We start from the raw sequence: 22,523 nt of genomic DNA, 5'->3' as shown, positions 1-22,523 counted from the left end.
CGCCCGAGGGGTCGTCTCCGCCCTGGACTCCCGAACTTTGTGTCCCGCCCTGGACTCCCGAACTTTGTGGGCTTCCCTGGATTTCTGAACTGTCCATTCCCCTTGTCCCGCCCTGGTCTGTCCCTCCCGTCCCGCCCTGGTCTGTCCCTCCCGTCCCGCCCTGGTCTGTCCCTCCCGTCCCGCCCTGGTCTGTCCCTCCCGTCCCGTCCGGGTCTTGTGGAGCGTCTGGTAGCCGCTCCTTAAGGAGGGGGTAATGTCACATGTCTGTCCTGTCTTGTGCTGCACATGGGTGTTTGTTGTTTTGTGCCATGTGCTCTCCTGTCTATTGTCTAGCCCCTCCCATCTTGTTATGTGATTATTGGTTAATTTGTCCCACCTGTCTGTCTCGTTACCCTCCTTTGTTTGTTCCCCTATTTAGCCTCCTTGTGTTTGTAGTCTTGTGCTGGTTCGTTGTCCGAGTTACCTGTCCTTGATGTTCCTGTCTGTTGGATACCTGAGTTCTGAGTTTTTGTACTTCGTCTGTGTTTGTTTATTAAATCTCCTCTGCACTTGAATCCTCGTCTCTCGTTTAGTGTTCCGTGACAACAATAGCCAAACAGGAACCAAATACCAGCGTTAGGGGAACGTTCTGTTTGCTGGGAAGCCCCAGAAGCAAACGTAATACTTGGCTTTCAGAACTGAAAATGATGTAATTATTCCTGAAGCAAGAAGAATCAGCAGACAATAAAATTGGACAATAACAACAAGCTGTTGATAAAATTATAATGAGTTTAATCAATCATAACTTGAAGAACAAAAAAATAATAAAAATTAAAACTAATCCGATCTGATCTGAGACTGAGACTAATCTGAGACTGATCTCTGAAAAACAATGAATGAGTTCAAATTAATATCAGATTCATGTCTCTGTTAAAAGTTGTTACGGCCTCTTCTTCAGCTCCTGAACATGAAAGATTTTTTCCAGTGTAATTTTTCTGGTGCTCTTCTTCTGAATGAGAAGGCAGAAGTGATTTCCGAACGAAGGCCCGAGTGAAACTCTTCCCGCATTGATCACATGTGTAAAGTTTCTCTCTGCTGTGGATCGTCATGTGAATCTTGAGACTTGATTTACATGTAAAGAGTTTTTTAGGCTTCTGTTTTTCCTTTCTCGTTCACGTCCATCAGGTCTAAAAGAAACATTAAATCAAGTGAGATTTCAAATGAGAGACAAACGTGAAATGAAAAGTGAAGCTCAAAGTCAAGATCACTAGCCCCGTTTACATGTAGCATTGTATTCCGATTATAACCAGTTTAAAAGTCCAATCAGAATGAAAATGCTCCATGTCAACACCTCAATCGGAATAAAAATGCTCAAACCGATTGAAATTTCAGTCGGATTGAAGGGGGTGGAATAAACCTTTTCACGAACCGATCAAACGACAGATTACACCATGTAAACGAGCTGATCCGATTACTTTGAGTGTACGTCTTTCTGCGCATGCCTGGTTTTGCGCCAGATAATTCTGTCAGCTAACATAACGCCTTCTGTTTGTGATCCAATGTGGATTCTGATCACCGTATAAGGTTGGAATATTTATACCCGATGCAAAAAACTATGCGCGCTAACCATTACCATAGTAAACATGGTAAATATGAACGCTTGAAGAAATCAGACAAATCATATAAGTTATATTAATCCTTTGTTTATTTTATCTCTTTATACTGGACTATCCTCTTTTAAATATAACTGTATCCTTCTGGGAGAGAGTGCTAAAGCTCCTCAGGTCAAATTTCTGGTGGCATATTTGTAGAAATGATTCTTTCTAAATGTCCTCTAGGCCAGGGGTTTTCAAACTTTTTGTGTGTGTGGACCACTATTTGTAATCAAGAATTTTCGCGGACCACCTCATAATACACATAAAATATGTCTACACACAGTCCTACCTGAATTAATCTGCACCTCTAAATAGGCTTACTAGCACTACAACTATAACTGGTCATCACATCAGTAGCCTACAACAGGTTTGTTAAAAGAAAGTTTACTGCACAAAACGGCTGCCACATATTTAATTTATTTATTTACTCAAGCGCCCGAGGGCATGATTCATTTGAACAACGGGCTTATTTCCATAGCAATGGAGTAGTATGAAATCTATACAGTAATAAGAACACTTGGATATATAGTCAACATGTCAAAACCTTTGGTGATTTTAGGGGATTATTGATCTTCAGAGTTTTACAAGTTCACTTAACAGCACATCCGCAAAACATTTCAGAAACGTGAGATCAAGAAACTAACTGGAAATTAAAATAATAACAGGCCTTATTCATTCCATTTATAAACATTTCGTTTCATATAAATTGCCTATAAAGGCTATGCGTGTGATGTGATTATGAGAACATATTTAATGAAAACACAGTAGGCCTACTCCAGGTTAAAAATGAATGAACGAACGAACGAACGAACGAACGAACAAATTCTTTATTTCGAACAATTAAAAAATGAATTAAACAAAAGACAGCAACACATGAAATATCCATCAATAAAATAAAATATATAAAAATAAAAAAAAGTTGTCAAAAGGAAAAGCCATTGGAGTTGCCAGCCCGATATGAACTTAATATCTCCCTTTGCCCCCCTCCACATCTTTCCCTTCCTCTTTTTATCGTCTGTCTAATATAGGCCTATATTAAAAACAAGCTAACAACTAAATAAATGCTCACCTAATGAGATGGATGATGTTGCTTTGCAGACGTTAATTTCTGGATGTCAGGTTCCAGTGATGACAGCCTCAATCTGAGGTCTGGTTCAATATTAAGTCTGTTCCGATATTTTGTCTTCAACATGACCAGGGATGAAAATCCTGATTCACAGAGATAAGTTGTTGGAAAAGGCACAAGCCACTTCATGGCTTTGTCGGACAGCTCGGGGTATTCTGTGGCAACTTTCAGCCAAAAAGCAGGCAGGCATTTCTCAGAAAAGTCCATTTTTAAAGCACTGTCACAGGACATTTCGGCCAAGCTGTCTTGCTCTCTGGAGGTGAGGTTTGTCAGGATGTAGTCATCCAGGGTGGCAAACGGATTTCTTATCCAATTCGCTGTTGTGTCGGGGATTGGGAAATAAATCCGTAGCTGAGTTTTCAGCAGGTGCAGGTGTTGTCTGATATCATCTTGCACAGCACTTGAAAGGTGAGTGTCTGAGCTGTCTAAAAAATCAGAAAGATTTGGAAATGAGTCATAGTTTGCCTCCTTCACACGCCTTTCCCACATCCCCATCTTCTTAATTACGGCTTCACATTTGTCTTGCGTATGAAAAAGAGTAACCGACTTCCCCTGTAGGCTCCTATTTAGTCCATTCAAGTGCTCAAAAATGTCCGACAGATATGCCAACTTGGCAAGCCAGTCTGCATCATTGAATCGACCAGAAAGGTCGAACTTGGTGTCAAGTAGAAACAGTCTCACCTCATCTCGCAACTCATAAAGCCGTGCAAGCACCTTCCCTCTTGACAGCCACCGGACCTCGGTATGGAGCAGCAACTGTCGGTGCTCACTGCCCATCTCGTCACATAAAACTGAAAACAGTCTTGAATTCAGTGGACGGGCCTTGATAAAATTGACAGTTTTTACTGCTTCATCCAGAACAGTTTTGAGATCAGGTGGCATTCTTTTGGCTGCGAGAGCCTCTCTGTGGATGCAGCAGTGGATAGATTTCGCTTGCGGAGCAACTGCTTGCACACGTTTAACAAGGCCACTGTGTTGGCCTACCATGGCGGCTGCCCCGTCTGTGCTTATTCCCACGCATCTTGACCAATCAATCTCATGTTCTGTGATGAAACTGTTCAACATGTCAAAAAGGGCCTCTGCGGTTGTACGTGTCTGCAAAGGTTTACAAAAGAGAAATTCCTCCTCTATTTCTCCGTTGTATTCATACCTTACGTAGGTGAGCAGGTTGGCGAAGTTCGCTATGTCCGTGGATTCGTCCAGCTGAAGAGCAAAATATCGACTGGCTTTGATACGCGATATTAGCTGGTCGTTCACATTGCTGGCCATCTCCTCGATTCTGCGCTGCACAGTGTTGTCTGATAAAGGAATTAAGTCCATTTGCTTTCGTGCTTTGTCACCCAGCATGATACCCACAGTCTCTTTAATTGCTGGTAGCACCACCTCCTCCCCGAGTGTATGTGGCATCCCTTTTTTCACTATGATTCGGGACACCCGGTACGAGACTTCCACTGCTTTAGCAGTAGCCCCACCTGCAGATGTCGATTCTATTACTTTTTTGCTTGTACGGTATTCCTGGAGCTTGCTTTTGAAAAATTCGACTGGCTTGGACTTAAATTCCCCATGCTTGGTTTCCAGATGCCGGCGAAGATTTGATGGTTTCATGCTCTCGTTAGCCAGTGCCTCGTAGCAACAAACGCAAACGGGCAACGGCTCGTCTTCGGGGCCGGTATAGCTGAAACCTAATGCTAAGTAGCTTTCATAGTATTTTCTCTTCACCCTCCTTTTCTTTGTTTTTTTATGAGGAATCTGGCTCGAAGATGACTCCGACTCAATGTCAATCTGTTCATTATTGGTAACCTCTGCCTCTTTTCTTTTCAGAGAACCTGTTGCTATCCACCGATCCATTTTGTACGGCACTGAACTTGAATGTCACGGCCGAGCGCCACTAGCCTATTTTAGTAATCACACAATAACAGGACAATTTAATTTAAAATTTATATCAATATAGGCCTACATATTCTTTTTACTTTTTTATGGGAATTTTAGGGCCCTGTGAAATCCGTTTTATTTTTTCTCAAATTCCGTTGTTTTTTTTCAAATTCCGGTTTTTTTTTTTAACCCTTTTGGATTTTTCGGATATTTCTTGTTTTCTTTTCACTTCTAAGCAGTATTGACCTTTAAAAATGTACTTACACAAACTCACAATTCAGCTTTTTTTATTTAAACTGTTAATATATTCAGCAAACACATTCAAATTCTTCAAAATTCAGCCAAACCTTCAACAAATCTCTGGCCAAAAATAACAGTTACAAGGTAGGATTGATGAGTATTAAATTAAAGATTAAATTAGCTTTTAAATCATTTTTCACAAAGAATGTTTTATAAAAAGATAAACCTTGCATATTTAAACCTTTAAATCATTTTTATAAAAAGAATGTGTCAAAAAAGATAAACATTTACAATGATACTGACATTTACAAATGCATATTAGCTTATCTTTTATTATTAATAGGAAAATTCGGTCCGATTTTCCTGTGGCGTCTGTCGTTGCTATGCAACCACTGCGCTCTCCACAACGACAAAGAAGTTTTAGTAGCTAATAGATTTCCACCACCGAAAAACGCTCTGCTAAAAAATTTATTTACGGAGAAGAGAAAAACACCCGTAGTGTTTGTGGTGTACCCCCATCCTTTATGTTGACTGAGCTTTCAATGTTGTTACGGAAAGGGTAAAGTTGATATATTGTTTCTTGTCTCATGAAATGCGGTGCGCTTGCGGCATTCTGAAAAGTTCGTTTTCATCTCGCTGCACCTGGAAAAAATGAGCGCGTCGCTTCAATTATGAGCGCGCTTGCCGCGCGCCTACATTTGAAATAACGAACTTGAGCGCGCAAAAGACACGACATGTGAATGGCCCCATGACGAGCTAGTTACCTCCGTCCGCGTTTTCCGCATCACGGAAATCATAGGGCCCTAGAATTTCCTGGTAAAATGAAGGTAAAAAAATATATTATTTTATATTTTATTTTGCCTTTCCACGGACCACCTGCAGTACCCTCACGGACCACTAGTGGTCCGCGGACCACAGTTTGGGAATCGCTGCTCTAGGCTACCAAATAAACAGAAACAGACGCGACTGAATAATTGTGTGTCCTCTTTCTTTTGTGAACGTTCACAAACGTCATAAATGGTTGTTAATGAAAAATTCATTGATTTTGTGTTCATTCATTTAAACTTGTTGATTTCATTTGACTATGTGTAAAAGTATCTGACCATACACTTCTGTGAGGGTTTTCTAACAGCTGAAGAGGGGACAGGAAGACAGGGTAATAAAACACTTGCACCTGGTCACGAGAAAGGACCCGGCCAGGAGAATACAGGGGTCGTTTAACCATAAACATGGGGTCCCATGCCCTCCCCTTAGGGGAAGTAGGAGGCAATTTAGGTCATAAATGAAGGCCTTTTGAACTATCAAGAATCAAAGGACAGTGTAGTCTGCTCAAGGGGGGATAAGAAACCAGTCCAAACCAGTTGAAGATAGAAGGTATCTTTTCTGTAAAATTCCACTAAACAGAAGGGTGTGGTCAAGATGCTGGGGACCTGTATAAAATGTCTCAATTTTATTATGTCTTCAGGATTTTCTCTGAGAATTCTCTGAGAATCCTCAGAGAATAAAGCCTTTTCTCTTTATTACAATTTTGCCTGTTGAATGTTTCTTACACCTGTTGATACTGTTTTTCCCAGTGAGATAAAAATTGCTATTACATGGTAAACCACTTTATTTCTGTGTGACCAATGTGCAATTTTGACACAAATTAATTCATTATGATCAATGTATCGCTTTTTATTGTAAACCTGTGGTAAAACATCTATTCTTGGGTTTTAAATATTCAATTAAACAACAAAAATGCCAGCAAACGGTCGCTCTTGTTTTGCGTTCACGCTGTTTCCAGTGATTTCTTTCTGATTAGTTCCCTTTCGTAAAGGGAACTCCCGCTGCATCGATACTCGATACTTTGGGGAATGCCCTCGGCATGACGCGTCTGAAGTCTGTAATGGAACTATTCCAATCTTGATTGGTGCTCGTCACTCGTGACGTTGCATGTGACGGTGATCCGGAAGCTATAAAAGGACAACGGAACATAGCCGAATCAGCTTTCTGTCTTCAGCAAGCGTTCTGTGTGACTGTATTGTCTTATTTGGTGTTGTTTGTCTTGTTCTGTCTGTGCAAACTGTTTTCAGCTATCTATGAGAGAGCTCCGCTCCCGGTTGAGCTTGTTCGATCAATCAGATCAGGCTCGCGTTTCCAGTGCATCAGGTCCCGCGTCTGTTGAGGCAGCGCGCCGCTTGTATGCATGGGATTCGCACGTGGAGCTGGCAGATAACACTGAGACGGTTGCGACCCTTTCTCAGTGTTTATTAACCAGCTCCACTGGTCTCGCGCACGGTTCGGAAGCCCGCGCTGCGGCTTCTTCCGACCGTGTTAAAGACACAGCGTTTGATTTATCTGGCTCCGAGGGGTTAGATATTATCAACACTGAATCACATAGATATGGGGATTCGCCACCCCATATTCCCGTTATTGAGGAATTGCTGGAGGTTGTGACCAGGGCAGTGGTTAAATTAAATGTTGAATGGCCATATAATGAGCAGGAAGCGACTAAGAAAAATAAAATGGATGAGCGCTTCCTGCAGACCCAGTCACAATCTTTGTGTCAGAGCCTTCCCTTTTTCACTGATCTTCATACTGAGGTATCTAGATCGTGGGAAAATCCATGTTCATCTCAATTATTTTCCCCCCATGTATATATTTACTCATCTATTGGGGAATCTAATGAGAATGGTTATGGGGTGATGCCTCGGGTTGAGGAATATTTTGTGAAATATTTTCTCCCCGACTTTGCGTCACCCTTGATAGCTCAGACACTTCCCTCCAAATCTCGTACATCGAATTTGTTAGGGAAAGCTTATATGGCGGTGGGTCGAGCCGGTGCATGCCTACACACGATGGGGTTATTACAGGCATACCAGGCTGACCTCCTCAAAGAGGTGGATGATAACTGGGAGGTCTCACTCAACGGTGTTACTGAATTTCGTAGAGTAGCTGACTTATCTCTCCGTATTATTAAGGAGACGGCTCGTGCTATTGGCCGTTCTATGGCAGCAATAGTCGTCACAGAGAGACATTTATGGCTTAATCGCTTGGGGATCGAGGAGAAAGACAGGGCTTTCCTTCTCGATGCCCCCCTTTCACCTTCTGGTCTCTTTGGCGACGCGGCAAGAACCGTTGTCGAAAGGTTTCAGGAGGCAGAGCGACAATCAGCTATCCCCAGTTGTCAATCTAGGTCTCATGGGGTTGCTGCCAGGGGGCAGCCTAATGGGACAGCCGCCAGTTCCTCATATTTGGAGAAGGTTTCCTCTCGTGCCCCCCCGTATAAGGCTTGGGGCCAGAAGAGACATTCTCGTATAAAGCCCTGTATATCGAGGACAGGTCTGAGGACTGTCTCTCAGGCTAAGAGGGCTTCAACTAAGAGGTCTTGTCGTAACACGCAGACTCTTATGGCCGTTCCCCCAGGAGGGCGAGTACAGGAGTCTCGCCCCCTTATACAGCCCTTAGGAAATCGATGTTTACTTCCCGCCGCCGATGGCGCTTCGGGACACATCAGCTTCCAGCGAACACAAATCGCAGTATCTGCCCGGAAACATTGCGGCCCTGTCGAGTTCGCTGCCTCTCAGGAGGTCTGTAGAGAGCATATTTCGGTTAGTTCCTGCCAGTTAGCTGCTTCAGGTCACCGAAACCATTGAATATGTTTAGCCAAGGCCAGTCTCGAGGGACTGGTCCCCATAATAGCATATTTAGACACCCCGAGGGGTCTTCAAAATGTAGCCTGGAGGGTCCTGCTTACAGTGGAGCTAATATAAAAATATTATCTACTAAGGGTGGTTCACATGTCTGCCAGCTCCGAGCAGGGTTGGTTCTTGGAACAGGAAGTCTAGTCTCTCTTAACAAAGGAAACCTCAGGGTGGGCTCTTCCTCGGTTTCGGGAGCCCGGGTTCTACAGCCGGTACTTCATAGTTCCTGTGAGGGAAGGGGAGTAAGGCCTTGTTTCGGATCTCAGGGTAATGGATCAACCTCCGAGGGGGTTCAGATTCAAGATTCCGACTGTCAGTCAGACCAGCTCCGAGGACTGGTCTGTCGTGATAGATCCACAAGGTCCTTAACTCCTCATTCCCTTCTAACCCCATCACGGGAAGTTTACGAGATCTGCTTTTGGGGGAAAAGCACATCAGTTCCGGATTCTTCCATTCGGCCTAGTATTGTATCCCCGCACCTCCTCGGAATGCATGGTCACTGTCCTAGCTCCATGGAGTCTTCAGGGCATCCTCATTCCTGTCCATTGACTACTAGAGCAGACGGTTCAACACCGAGGTGTTGTTCCGAGTCTCGTGAGGTGCTCGGGAATATGGCTCAGAGTCTAGGAAAAATCACCAGTGCCTCTTCAGAGAAACCGATTCCTGGGGGCGGTGTAGGTTATAGTCATGATGCAGGCACAATTGTCTCCAGCTCAGACACTCATCTTCCTCACCATAGTCATGTATATCAAGCTAGGCCAGGCCACCACTACGTGACCTTATCAAAGAGCAGGCTCGCTGGCAACAGTGTTCAACATACTATTCTTTGGCCTGCTGTACATGGGGGCCCTGTAGTAGTGGCTCAGGACCAATGGGTTTTCCCCGAGAGGGAACCCACTCCGCATGACCAGAGTTACGCGCACATGCCCTCGTTTTCTGATCATGGGGAGGAAGTTATGGTTCCTGCTCCTAGTACCTGTGTTGGAAACACAGGGTCTGAGGAAACTTCAGAGAGACCATTAGGTCCTATCTTTGACAGACACTATGTCGGTGGTCTCTCTGATCAAAGAGGGGGCAGTCATCCTATCGAGGCAGGGGCTGCAGCCCGGGGTTTTCGAACTCCACCCCAAGTTGGCTTTAGCTGGGATGGAGGTCGGTTTGTCAGAGGTGCTCCTGTTTCCCCTTCATGTGGACGGCCACCTTCTGCGCCACCTCTCCCATGCTCTTCCAGCTCTGCTGGGTTTGGACATCATGATACAGACATGGTTGAGGCCATGTCTGTGTATACTTTCCCCGATTGTTCTGCCCCCGGGGGTTCTAGAGTACAAGAGGGTTCAGCAGTACGGGATCAGCTTACTCTTAGTGGCCCTGTACTGACAGGCCCAAATATGGCTTCCAAACATCTGGGCTAGGGGTGTCCATGGTTAACCGATTAACCGATTAACCGTTAAAAATTGCGTAACCGAGTGAAACATTTTGCTCGGTTAAATGGGGCGTCAATGGCGTACATTGAATTTAGTTGTAATACATTTTTGCACCACCAGAGACCGCCAGAGCGCTCCCAGACATTTGTAATGTTCACAAGAAGAAGTCATGTCATGACCAGTTGAGTTTTCGAATATGAAGCGGGCAAAGAAAAGCACAGCGTGGGAGCACTTTAAAATCGAGAACGACGGGGCAAAATGCAAGTATTGCAATGCAGTGCTTAGATATACTTCAAGTACAACCTCGTTGTTGTACCATCTCAACAGCCAACACCCGGGCATCATTAGAGAGGCGGCCGCGGAGCCTGCGAGTACCTTCGCCCAGCCTACCATCCCCACGATGCTAGCGCAAAACATGTGCAGTGGTGCTAAAGCCGAATCCATAACACAGGGGATTTGCAGAATGATTGAAAAGGACATGATGCCAATTAGTATGGTGGAGGGCGAAGGCTTTAAAGAACTGATGAATATTGTTCAACCCCGCTACAGCATTCCCTCGCGTTCGGCAATCACACGCCGCATTGAAAAACGTTATGAGGCAAAAAGAGATTCGCTCAAAGAAGATCTACAGTCACCTGATGTAGTTGCCATCACTACGGATTGCTGGACTGCTCTAAACACGGAAAGTTACATAACTATTACGAGCCATTACATTGACGAAGATTGGGTTTTAAAATCATTCGTCCTTTTAACCGAAGCCCTGCCCGTTCGCCATACAGCTGATAACCTAGCAGAGAAGTTAAGGGAGTCCGTGGAAAAGTGGGCTCTTACGGGACGAGTGATTGCCTGTGTGCATGACAACGCAAAAAACATTGTGGCTGCTAACAGAGGCGTTGATTGGCATTCTGTGTCATGCTTTGCGCATACGCTTCAGCTAGCTATAAATGACGGATTTTCTCTTTTTTTGAACCGCGTCATCTCCGCTGCTGCAAAGCTTGTGAGCCATTTCAACCACAGCTCAGTGGCAACAAAAGCGCTTGAAACAAAACAACAACAAATGAAACTGCCACCCCACAAACTAATACAGTCCTGTAAAACCAGGTGGAACAGCGTCTGTGACATGGTTGAGCGCCTATTAGAACAGCGGTGGGCAGTTACTGCGGTGCTGTCAGATCGCACTGTAACGAAAGCTCAAGATGCACGGATTTTGGAGTTAAAGGACGCACACTGGCAGCTTATTGAAGATGTTGTGCCAACTCTAAAAGCGCTCAAGTGTGCAACTACAGTTATGTCAGCAGAAAGGGAAGTGTCCATCTCAAACACCTATCCAATCACCTTTGGACTAATAAATGCACACCTACAAAGCGAAGGCGACGCGCACAGGGTTCTGGTGGAGTTTAAAACTAAAGTCCGAAACTCCCTGTCTGAAAGAATGAAGGTAGGTACCAGATGATTATTGATAATTTCACTAAGTTAAAGTTTGCATGTAGTAAAGTCTAAAATACGTGTGCGCAGGTCGATGAGCCAGAGATGTTGTCATCCCCAGCGATGACTGCGTGCATGTTGGACCCGCGCCATAAGCATCTCGGGTTCTTATCTCCAGAAAAAAGAGCGCTGGCAAATGCAAAACTCTGTAGCCTTGCAGCAAATGTTCCGTACAATGTACCAAATGTAACAGAAGCCGTTACGCAAAGTGTAGAACACAGGCAAGAGGAGGCGCCCGCGGCCCCAGCACAAAGTGCCAAAGACAGCGCAGCCACGGCGATGGCACTCATACTCGGCGAAAACTACTTTTCATCAGCCCTCACCAGTTGTGAAACAGAAGTCAAAAACTTTCTTAGCGACAGTCCCACTGGCCTAGAAATGAGCCCCGTGGACTGGTGGAAACTAAACGCCAGTCGATTTCCCAGATTGGCCAAACTTGCTAAACAGTATTTGTGCATACCTGGCACATCTGTACCTTCAGAGAGGGTGTTTTCGGCAGCTGGACTTACAGTAAATAGACTGCGCACCAGTCTCACTCCCGATCACGTTGACATGTTAATATTTCTTAATAAAAACTAAGCAATTCGAATACAAGGATTTCTGTAGAGCAGCCTGATTTAATTTGGTGCCTAATTTGGGTAATTTATTCCCTGAAAATGCAGACAAGCATATTTGGTCATTTTATTTTTTTTGGATTTTTATTTAAAAAAAGAAAAATGTGGGTCTATGCTCTTGTTTTAATTATTTCAATCAATTTTGTATTTAATTTGCCCTTTGTTGCAGTGTAAGCTATAGGCACAAAACTCACCTTGTTACTGTCAAAAATGGGTGTAGATAAATGTTGTTGTTGTACGCATTTATTTGACTGTTTCTTTGCACAAAGTTTAAAGTGTGCTATAATATGACTGCATTAAATTCTAGGGACTTTTTCACAGGCCGCGAACGCAAAAGTCAGTGACCTACTTTAAATGCTCTGTCCTTACCACTGCATTTTATTTCTATAATAATTAATTTCGTTTCAAATGTGGTCCAACCAGTTATTAAAGGTTTTAAAAATGAACTACCCCTTTCTCGTGTGTCTGTATCGCGGGGTTGCGGCGCGCACACGCACACTATGGTTAACCGAGTATTAACCGCTAAGGGCCTCGGTTAACGGTTAATGAAAAACTTGAAAACGTGCAGCCCTAATCTGGGCCCTTCTGGCAGGCCTTCCGCGGTGAATCCGGATCAGGATGGTCCTCCCTCTTCAGCCCAAGGTTATGATATTTCACCCTTGGCTGTAGCCCAGGAAGCTACTGGATTGGCCCCTGAGGGGGACCAATTCATAAATTCTGGTCTCTCAACCGAGGTTGTTGAGATCATTCTAAACTCTAGAGCCCCCTCCACGAGGAAACTTTATGCATTTAAATGGAAAATTTTTATTTTATGGTTCAGAGAACATCAGTTGGATCCAGTTAACTGCCCAGTGGCTTCAGTACTGGAGTTCCTCCAGAATCGTTTCTCTGACGGGCTCTCCCCGTCCACGCTTAAGGTCTATGTGGCGGCTATATCAGCCTTCCACACGCCTTTAGGGGTGGGCACGCTGGGGACACACCCACTCATAATTCGTTTCCTTTGTGGAGCCAGGAGGATGAGGCCTGCTATCCAGCCTAGGGTCCCCACGTGGGACCTGGCAGTGGTCCTCGAAGGTTTATCCCTGGCACCCTTCGAACCCCTGGATAAGGTGTCTGAGAAATTTTTATCCTTTAAGGTAGCCTTCCTGCTCGCTATTACTTCCCTGAAACGAGTTGGCGACCTGCAGGCGCTATCTGTGGCTCCCTCTTGCCTCGAGTTCTCTCCTGGTAGAGTGAGAGCCATTCTCCACCCTAGACCTGGCTACGTGCCTAAGGTGCCCACGAATGTGGCACGGTCTATAATCCTTCCGGCCTTTCATCCTCCACTGCATGTGTCGGCTGATCAAGCTAAATTACACTTCTTATGCCCGGTCCGAGCTCTTGAGGCCTATGTACATAGGACCTCAGGCTGGAGGAAGTCGGACCAGCTGTTTGTGTGTTTTGGGTTATCCAAGAAGGGCTCCCCGGTCTCCAAACAGACTATTAGCAAGTGGATAGTAGAGGCTATTTCTTCAGCTTACGAGGAGCGCAATCTGCCTTCACCTCTCCTGATAAAAGCTCACTCAACCAGAGGAGTGGCATCCTCTAGAGCCTTGCTAGCAGGGGTTTCTCTTCAAGAGGTCTGTGATGCCGCTGGCTGGGCCTCCCCACACACCTTCATCAAACATTACAGTCTGGATCTGTCCTCTACACCAGGTTCACAAGTTCTCATGTCTTGAGTGTGCCAGATTGCTTCACACCAGGGCAGGGTCTCTCAGTGTGGCAACGTGGGTATTCGTTCCCCAAAGTATTGAGTATCGATGCAGCGGGAGTTCCCTTTACAAAAGGGAACGTCTCGGGTTACGTATGTAACCCTCGTTCCCTGAGTAGGGAACGAGACGCTGCATCTCTCGGCCACACTTTTCGTGCTCCTGAGAACGACTTGCTTCGACCCTTTAAAAGCTGATTCGGCTATGTTCCGTTGTCCTTTTATAGCTTCCGGATCACCGTCACACCAATCAAGATTGGAATAGTTCCATTACAGACTTCAGACGCGTCATGCCGAGGGCATTCCCCAAAGTATCGAGTATCGATGCAGCGTCTCGTTCCCTACTCAGGGAACGAGGGTTACATACGTAACCCGAGACGTTTTCTGATAAAACTTTCATTTTATTGGTGAAATGATGGGTTAGTGTGACGTTGTTCCAGAGAGGCATGTTACGGGCGTGTTTTAGTGGAGCGCTGTGGAGCTTCTGGCCCGACAGTTGAAACGCAGCAGATTTTGGGCACGGTGCGAACATTACTGGCCTGAGGCTATTAGCCTGGCACGGCACATTTAAAGCCCTGGCTCGCACTGGCCCGACAGTGGAAACGCGGTTAATGCCTAACGTACAACTAACGCGAAGATTAAGTGATGCAGCATCTTGACAGGATTGAAAAAGTGGTAAATAATGAGCTTCCAGATCCGGCAGACAAGCTGTGTGCGCATGTCACAAAATGATTTCGATTGGAAGCGTCAGCACATGTAAACACCTGATCGGTTTAGATAATGTCCCATGTAAACAGTCAACCGGAATCCGTCAATCAGAACGATCTCAATCAGAATAGCTAAAAAGTGTGCATGTACGGGGCTAGTGATGAGTTCAACAGTCATTTTAATCTCATCAAATCTGGTCAACAACTGCTGAGCACGATTATGATCTATTTTAATGTCATGAAGATGATTTGTGTTATAAAACACTAGTTTGGTCATGAAACAATGTAAATCTGGTGAGCATCAGCATGTTCTTCATCATGAAGAATGAATGAGGAATCAAGAATAAACAACAACCGGTAACACTTTATAATAATGGTCCGTCATTAATAAGTGACTGCAGGAAGAAACAAGATAAGATAACATGAGATAAGATAAGATAAGAGTCCAAAAATAGTGATGGATCAGCTATTCATAAGGGAAATGGCTCTTGGAAAAAAACTATTTAGATGGGGTGAGGTCCTTGTCCTCACCGCCCTGTACCTTCTTCTTGAGAGAAGCAGCCTAAAAATGTCACTTGCTGGATGGGACTGATCAGCAGCAATTTTAGCTGCCCTCTTCCTAACCCCGGCCTCATACAGGTCGTTAAGTGACAGCTGCCTCTGTCCAGTCAGCCTCTCTGCTGTACGCACAATGCGCTGTAGTCTGACCTTCGCCTGGGCTGATGCCGATGCAAACCAAACAGTTATAGATGCTGAAAGAAGGCTTTCCACAGTGGCTCTGTAAAATCTAGACCGAACAGAGCTGGAAACGTTCAGTTTAGTTAACTGTCTCAGGAAAAAACATTCCACTATGAGCTCTCTTAAAGGGATACTTCACCTCTGGGAAGATGAATGTGTATTTAAAATATGTCATTTAAGTAGAAGAAATGTGGAGAAATTTTTGAATTTGGAGCTTTCTAGACTGAGAAAAGCCAGAAAATGTATTTTTGGCTTATGTGGATGAAAGACAACAACTCCCAGAATGCACTTGCTTCGCTGCCTTAGGAGGCCACGCCTACCGGTTAGAGAGCACAGTTGAAAACAACAAGGCTAGCCTAAGTGATGAGTTTGCCAGGGATTTAGAGACCCAAAATGTCCGGGATTCGGCTTTTGCGTTCTACAGTCGCCATTCATCATGTTTACTGTGGCGAGCAGGACGAGGCTGACGGCCGCGGGAGAACGCATCTCTCACGGAGGAGCGGGAATTTTCTTAGCAATGTTAAAACGCACATCAACCGCATCAAACGCACTTGTTTAGCGTCCATGTAAACACTACAGTCAGATTCACCGATCGGAATTAATTCAGTTAGATTGAAACGAGAGGTGTGCATGTAAACAATGAATGGCGACCGTAGAACGCAAAAGCCGAATCCCGGACATTTTTAACAGTCTCGCCCGCCGGACAAGTCCGGGAAAAGGAAGATGGTAACCCCTACTTACTCAGCTTTCTCCTATTATTCAGCTTTCTCCACAGAACAAGAGCATGCTAGCTTAGCTTCCAAAGAAAGACGGCTGATACTGTGTACATTCTGTGAGTGAGATCCCACCCTGTATGGGCGGGTTGAAAACATGCGGAACAACGCCATCTACTGGCTGTAGTCTTTAGCCTCTGGACAGAAAATCCTCCGATGACGCAAAATGACGATTTTTGCGTCATCGGAGGATTTTTTCCAGACAAAAAATACATAAATCTCTCCTCTCAGGGGGATATGAGGGGGGAAAGCATGGTAATTCGAAAATACTACAGGTTTTCTACTAATACAAAGCTTAATGCTAAATCCTGAAGTAACCCTTTAAGAATGGAGGAACTGTTTTCCTCCCATTTCAAGTTGTTTGTGATAACAGTGCCTAAAAATTTAATTGACTACACCTTCTTCACAACAGAGCTCTTGATAATTAGAGGTGGAAGAGAGGCGGGTGTTCTGCGGAAATCTATCACCATTTCCATTGTCTTTTGCTGATTAAGCTCCAAGTTGTTCTCATCACACCACGCAACCAATTTAGACACTTCCTGCCTGTAAGCAGACTCGTCGTTGCCCTTAATAAGGCCGACTAATGTAGTGTCGTCCGCAAATTTAATCAGCTTGATGGAACCATTATTGGAAGTGCAATCATTGGTATACAGTGAGTAGAGAAATGGTGACAGCACACACCCCTGAGGTGTTTGGCATGACATTTTGAAATGTCATGCCAAATATTGGCTCATTTTTTATTTCATGAGAGCTACACATTCCAAAAAAGGACAGGTAGCAATAAGAGGCCGGAAAAGTTAAATGTACATATAAGGAACAGCTGGAGGACCAATTTGAAAACTTATTAGGTCAATTGGCAACATGATTGGGTATAAAAAGAGCCTCTCAGAGTGGCAGTGTCTCTCCGAAGTCAAGATGGGCAGAGGATCACCAATTCCCCCAATGCTGCGGCGAAAAATAGTGGAGCAATATCAGAAAGGAGTTTCTCAGAGAAAAATTGCAAAGAGTTTAAAGTTATCATCATCTACAGTGCATAATATCATCCAAAGAGTCAGAGAATCTGGAACAATCTCTGTGTGTAAAGGTCAAGGCCGGAAAACCATACTGGATGCCTGTGATCTTCAGGCCTTTAGACGGCACTGCATAACATACAGGAATGCTACTGTATAGGAAATCACAACATGGGCTCAGGAATACTTCCAGAAAACACTGTCGATGAACACAATCCACTGTGCCATTCGCCGTTGCCGGCTAAAACTCTATGGGTCAAAAAAGGATCCATATCTAAACAGGATCCAGAAGCGCAGGCGTTTTCTCTGGGCCAAGGCTCATTAAAAATGGACTGTGGAAAAGTGGAAAACTGTTCTGTGGTTAGACAAATAAAAATTTGAAGTTCTTTTTGGAAAACTGGGACACCATGTCATCCGGACTAAAGAGGAAGACCTTGCATTTTCCAACATGACAATGCCAGACCATATACTGCATCAATTACAATATCATGGCTGCGTAGAAGAAGGATCCGGGTACTGAAATGGCCAGCCTGCAGTCCAGATCTTTCACCCATAGAAAACATTTGGCGCATCGTAAAGAGGAAGATGCGACAAAGAAGACCTAAGGCTGCGTTCACATATCGCGCCTAAAAACGCATAGAAAACGCTAGGCGCGCCGCGTTCTCCTTTTTCCAAAGTGCTCGGGTGGTTGCGCTCCGGAGGCGTCTGTCGTTGCTAAGCTTGGTTCTTGTCACATGACCTGCGGTGCGCTTGCGGCATTCTGAAAAGTCTAGATGTTTTTATCTCGATGCGGCGCGGACGTGCTTGGAAAAAAACAACTTTTTCTGATTTGGGGTTGTAAGTAACTGGAGTGTTAATGCAGAACTACTCATTAGTCCTTCATTACTTTCTGCATAGTTATTTATTAATGATGGAGCATTATTGTAAAGTGTTACCCATGAAGGATTTAAAACCTACATTTAACGTCTATGAAAACCGAAACTGTAACTAATGTGTCATATAAACAGAGATGAGTTCTAAAACATTATCAATAATTCTAATAACATGCCAGATGAGATGGACTTGGTAATTGCGATGATGTATTCATTGATTTGTTTACTTTTCTGACAATGCATACATATATTCCAGCGAATATTCCATTCTCTTTACTCTTAAGTATAACTGTAGTTTTAAATCTTCGGTCTACTGTTTTCCTACACTTTGAAACATTTAATTTTACAAATGGTTTAACAATCAATGTTTAGTTTAACAATCTTTTAAGGATGAACAAATCATGGTTTTGGTCATCACATTAAAAATAACATTAAAACTGGATAATATTTAAAAAATTGAAGAGCTGGAAAAAGTGTGATGGACTTGAAAGTCCTTGATTAGTGCTTGAATTTTACTCTCAAAAGGATGTACGAACCCTGATATGAATAATGTAAAAACATTGTCTAATGTAGCTTTACTACATTAAATCCACAGGGAATATTTGTGATTTGTGGACTTAAAACCCTTATAACTTAAAACTTCATGAACTTTTTTGTTCATGGCACAATGTTTCTCCTGGTTTCCAGGTCAGTGCCCATTATTTACTCACTCTCAAGTCATCCTAGGTGTGTATGACATTCTTCTTTTAGACAAATACTATCAGAGTTAAATTTAAAAAAATGTCCTGGCTCTTTCAAGCTTTATAATGGATTATAATGAATTTCCATTTACTCGCAGTCTAGAGCCCTGTATAGTGCTTTATTTCTGCTTTTACATGAGCGCCACCTACTGTCAGAGAGAGCATTGATCTGAACTGACAAATTACAGATTCCTGCTGGTTGAACACAAGTCAATAGATATCAATCAATCAACAAAGTGTCCTGTGCTCACCACAGACCGGCTATAGGTGGAGAGGAGAGATTTGGCTATAGAGTGATGTGTGTCTAACTTACACAGAAGAGACTTTGTTGCTCAGCACATGAACATAAACTACTTACTGTGATCTCAGACTGTGTTGATGTGGTTTATCCACTGCATGGATCTTCATGTGTCGCTTCAGGTCAGTTTTAAAAGAGAAACTCTTTCCACACTGATCACACGTGGGCGGCTTCTCTCTGCTGTGGATCCTCTCATGTGTTTTCAGAGATGATGACTGATTGAATCTCTTGTCACAGTGTGAACACTTGTAAGGTTTTTCTCCAGTGTGAATTCTCTCGTGCAGTTTTAAACATTGTGCTGAAGTAAAAGTCTTCTCACACACAAAGCACATGTACTCTCTCACACCAGTGTGAGTTTTCTGATGTCTTTGTAAATTTGACAGCTGTGAAAAACTCTTTCCACAAACAGAACATGAATACGGCTTCTCCTTCGTATGAACTCTCAGGTGTTTCTTCAGCTGCGATGCCAAAAGAAATGTTTTCCCACACTGATCACATGAGAACGGCTTCTCTCCGGTGTGGGTCATCATGTGTCGTTTAAGGTGTGAAGATCGACTGAAATCTTTCCCACATTTATCACACTTAAACGGCTTCTCTCCAGTGTGGATCATCATGTGTATCTTCAGGTGACTTTTAAAAGAGAAACTCTGTCCACACTGATCACACGTTTGCGGCTTCTCTCCAGTGTGGATCATCTCATGTGATTTCAGATGTCCTGACTGACTGAATCTCTTGTCACAGTGTGAACACTTGTAAGGTTTTTCTCCAGTGTGTATTCTCTGGTGCTGTTTTAAACAGTTCGCTGTAGTAAAAGTCTTCTCACACTCAAAGCACATGTACTCTCTCACACCAGTGTGTATTTTCTGATGTGCATGTAAATATGACAGCAGTGAAAAACTCTTTCCACACACAGAACATGAATGCGGCTTCTCCTTCGTATGAACTGTCAGGTGTGTCTTCAGGTTCGATGCACAGAGAAATGTTTTGCCGCATTGATCACACGAGAACGGCTTCTCTCCAGAGTGGATCCTCATGTGAAGTTTAAGACTTTGTTTGCATGTGAAACTCTTTCCACACTGAGAGCAGGTGAAAGATTTCTTGGCTCTTCTTTTCTTTAAAAATGTCTTTTTAGTCTTTGAGCGACTCAAAGGTTTTTTTCCGGGTTTGACATGATGTTCCTCCTTCACTTCGCTCAGTTCTTCACTCTCCTCCTTCACTTCACTCAGTTCTTCACTCTCCTCCTTCACTTCACTCAGTTCTTCACTCTCCTCCTTCACTTCACTCAGTTCTTCACTCAGTTCTTCTCTCTCCTCCTTCACTTCACTCAGTTCTTCTCTCTCCTCCTTCACTTCACTCAGTTCTTCTCTCTCCTCCTTCACTTCACTCAGTTCTTCACTCTCCTCCTTCACTTCACTCAGTTCTTCAATCTCCTCCTTCACTTCACTCAGTTCTTCACTCTCCTCACTCTCTTCCATCAGGTCTGACATGAAAGAAAAATGTATCAAATAAAATATTCAGTACATCAAAATAATTAATTGAAAGAAATATAAATTGAAAGGACATGAAAGTGAGCCTTAAAGTAATAGTAGAAAGTAGAACTGTTATAAAATATTATAATTTGATGCCTTTTTATAAATTGATTATCTGTCCTTGAAATTTTCCATGATGAGGTAAATTTATCTGACACACTCAGTGCTGATTCATCAATGCTGTTATCAACGTTACTGTAAGAAGAATCTTCTAGAATTCTGTTAACGTTGTTGCAAATTGGGAACTAGATAAAAAAAAGTCAAATAAAGCAGTTAAATTAGTATTAGCTTGATCTGATGTTGATAATCAATATAAAAATGTCTCAAACCTCGCTTTACTGACCATTTGTTAAAGAAAAACCCTGAACATTCTGTACCATTTCATAATCTTAAAGGGTTAGTTCACCCAAAAATGAAAATTCTGTCAGTAATTACTCACCCTCATGTTGTTTCAACCCCGTAAGACCTTCGTTCATCTTCGGAACACAAATTAAGATATTTTTGATTAAATCTGAGAGCTGGATCACTCCTCCATAGGCTGCTAGGTGACCGAAACTTGCTGGCCCAGAAAAGTTATTAAAAAGATTGTTAATATAGTCCAAGGGACTACAAGTGACTTATTGGTTCACTAGTGTTTTTGCGCAGTTTATCAAGCGACGAGAATACTTTTTGTGCGCAAAAAAAAACTAAAATAATGACTTCCACTATTCATTTCCTTCTCTCTGGGCCTCGAGTTGGTTCACTATTGTTTTTGCGCTGTCTGTGTTGGACGTCACACGCATCACACACATGGCCAGCGTTGGCCAATAGTGAGCCTACGTGTGACGTACAACACAGAAGTGCTAAAACACTAGTGAACCAACTCGAGGCCCAGAGAGAAGGAAATGAATAGTGGAATAAAGTCGTTATTTTTGTTTTGTTTTTGCGCACAAAAAGTATTCTCGTCGCTTGATAAACTTAAAGGAGAACTTGGTAACTTTTTTAACTTAATAAAACTGTCTAGAAATCATTTGGATGGTTAAACAACCTGTTCTGGTGATATTGGTGACTTTCCCCGCTCCCCCCAGCGTTCCCAGGCGGAAAACCAACCTTGCCACTTGGGGACTACCGTCCCGGAAAGATAGAAATTGGAAGTCTCGTGAGAAGCGAGAATGAGAACGAGAACGAGCGCGAAACACGAATTGCTTTACGGCAATTCGACATAAACACACACGCATGTATGATGTATTACCAGATTACCCACCTCGGTAGACATAGCTCCACGCGATACAGTTGGCTTGCTCCGATCAAAACAAACGCACATGAGCAGTGGTAGAGACTAGAGAGGGGGAGGAGGCCGCCGCAAGTGAGTTTTTTACGACCGTGTTGTGAAATATACACCCTCCCACAGCTGTAGGGCTGTCAACGAATATTCTAAATTCGAATATATATTCGAATAGTTTTAAAAAAACGAATTTCGAATGTGAAAATTAATATTCGAATAATGTGGAAAAACGCCCGGAGTAGCAGAGGTGCGGCTGTCTGCTTTGCGAGTGGGGACAGGTCACAGGAATAAGGCGTTAACGTTAAACAGAAACATTACTAAAGTGTAGGCTACTGTACTGAATGAACAGATACTGCATGAATAAGGTAGGTTAGATACAGCAGTTTCATGCACTGCAGGCTTCCACTGGTTTGATTATTTACCGTTTCATGTCAAGGAAATGTTATATGTTTACCACAACACAGCTCGCTCGGAGCGTTCAATGTCGGATTCGCGTCTACAGCGTCTAGTTGGACTCTTGAACATTTTGAATCCATTCGCGCGTCAAAAGCAAAAGTTTGAAGCGAAATTGACGCGCGGAGAGCGTGACGCCTCATTCGCGCCGCAAGACCCCCAGACGCGCGTAAACGCGTCTTTACATTGACTTAACATTGAAATCACTCGCGCCAGACGCTCTATTTGACGCTCCGTTTGGTGTGAACGCAGCATGAGCGTGAGGGCGAGAGAGAGAGAGAGAGAGTCCGAATGAGCGAGCGAGCGAGAGTGAG

General features: G+C 43.6%; 1 protein-coding gene across 3 annotated transcripts in view; it reads right to left on the bottom strand.

Annotated features, from left to right (window-relative positions):
• The window catches only part of LOC308691359 (uncharacterized protein), a gene marked incomplete at its 3' end in the record, with an annotated part of 90,149 nt that overhangs the window by 50,515 nt on the left and 17,111 nt on the right, over positions 1 to 22,523 (bottom strand). For 2 of the 3 annotated variants that reach the window (XM_081366445.1, XM_081366443.1), the window contains exon 3: positions 19,024 to 20,443. In XM_081366445.1, the coding sequence (XP_081222571.1) occupies positions 19,024 to 20,443 (1,420 nt within the window). Of the gene's footprint in view, positions 1 to 752; positions 1,167 to 19,023; positions 20,444 to 22,523 lie in introns of those variants that run through there. The other variant, XM_081366444.1, reaches the window with a different exon arrangement.

The sequence above is a fragment of the Scardinius erythrophthalmus genome, assembly GCF_964197995.2.
Source record: "Scardinius erythrophthalmus genome assembly, chromosome: 1".
NCBI lineage: Eukaryota > Metazoa > Chordata > Actinopteri > Cypriniformes > Leuciscidae > Scardinius > Scardinius erythrophthalmus.
This window is presented reverse-complemented; position numbering and strand designations above follow the sequence as displayed.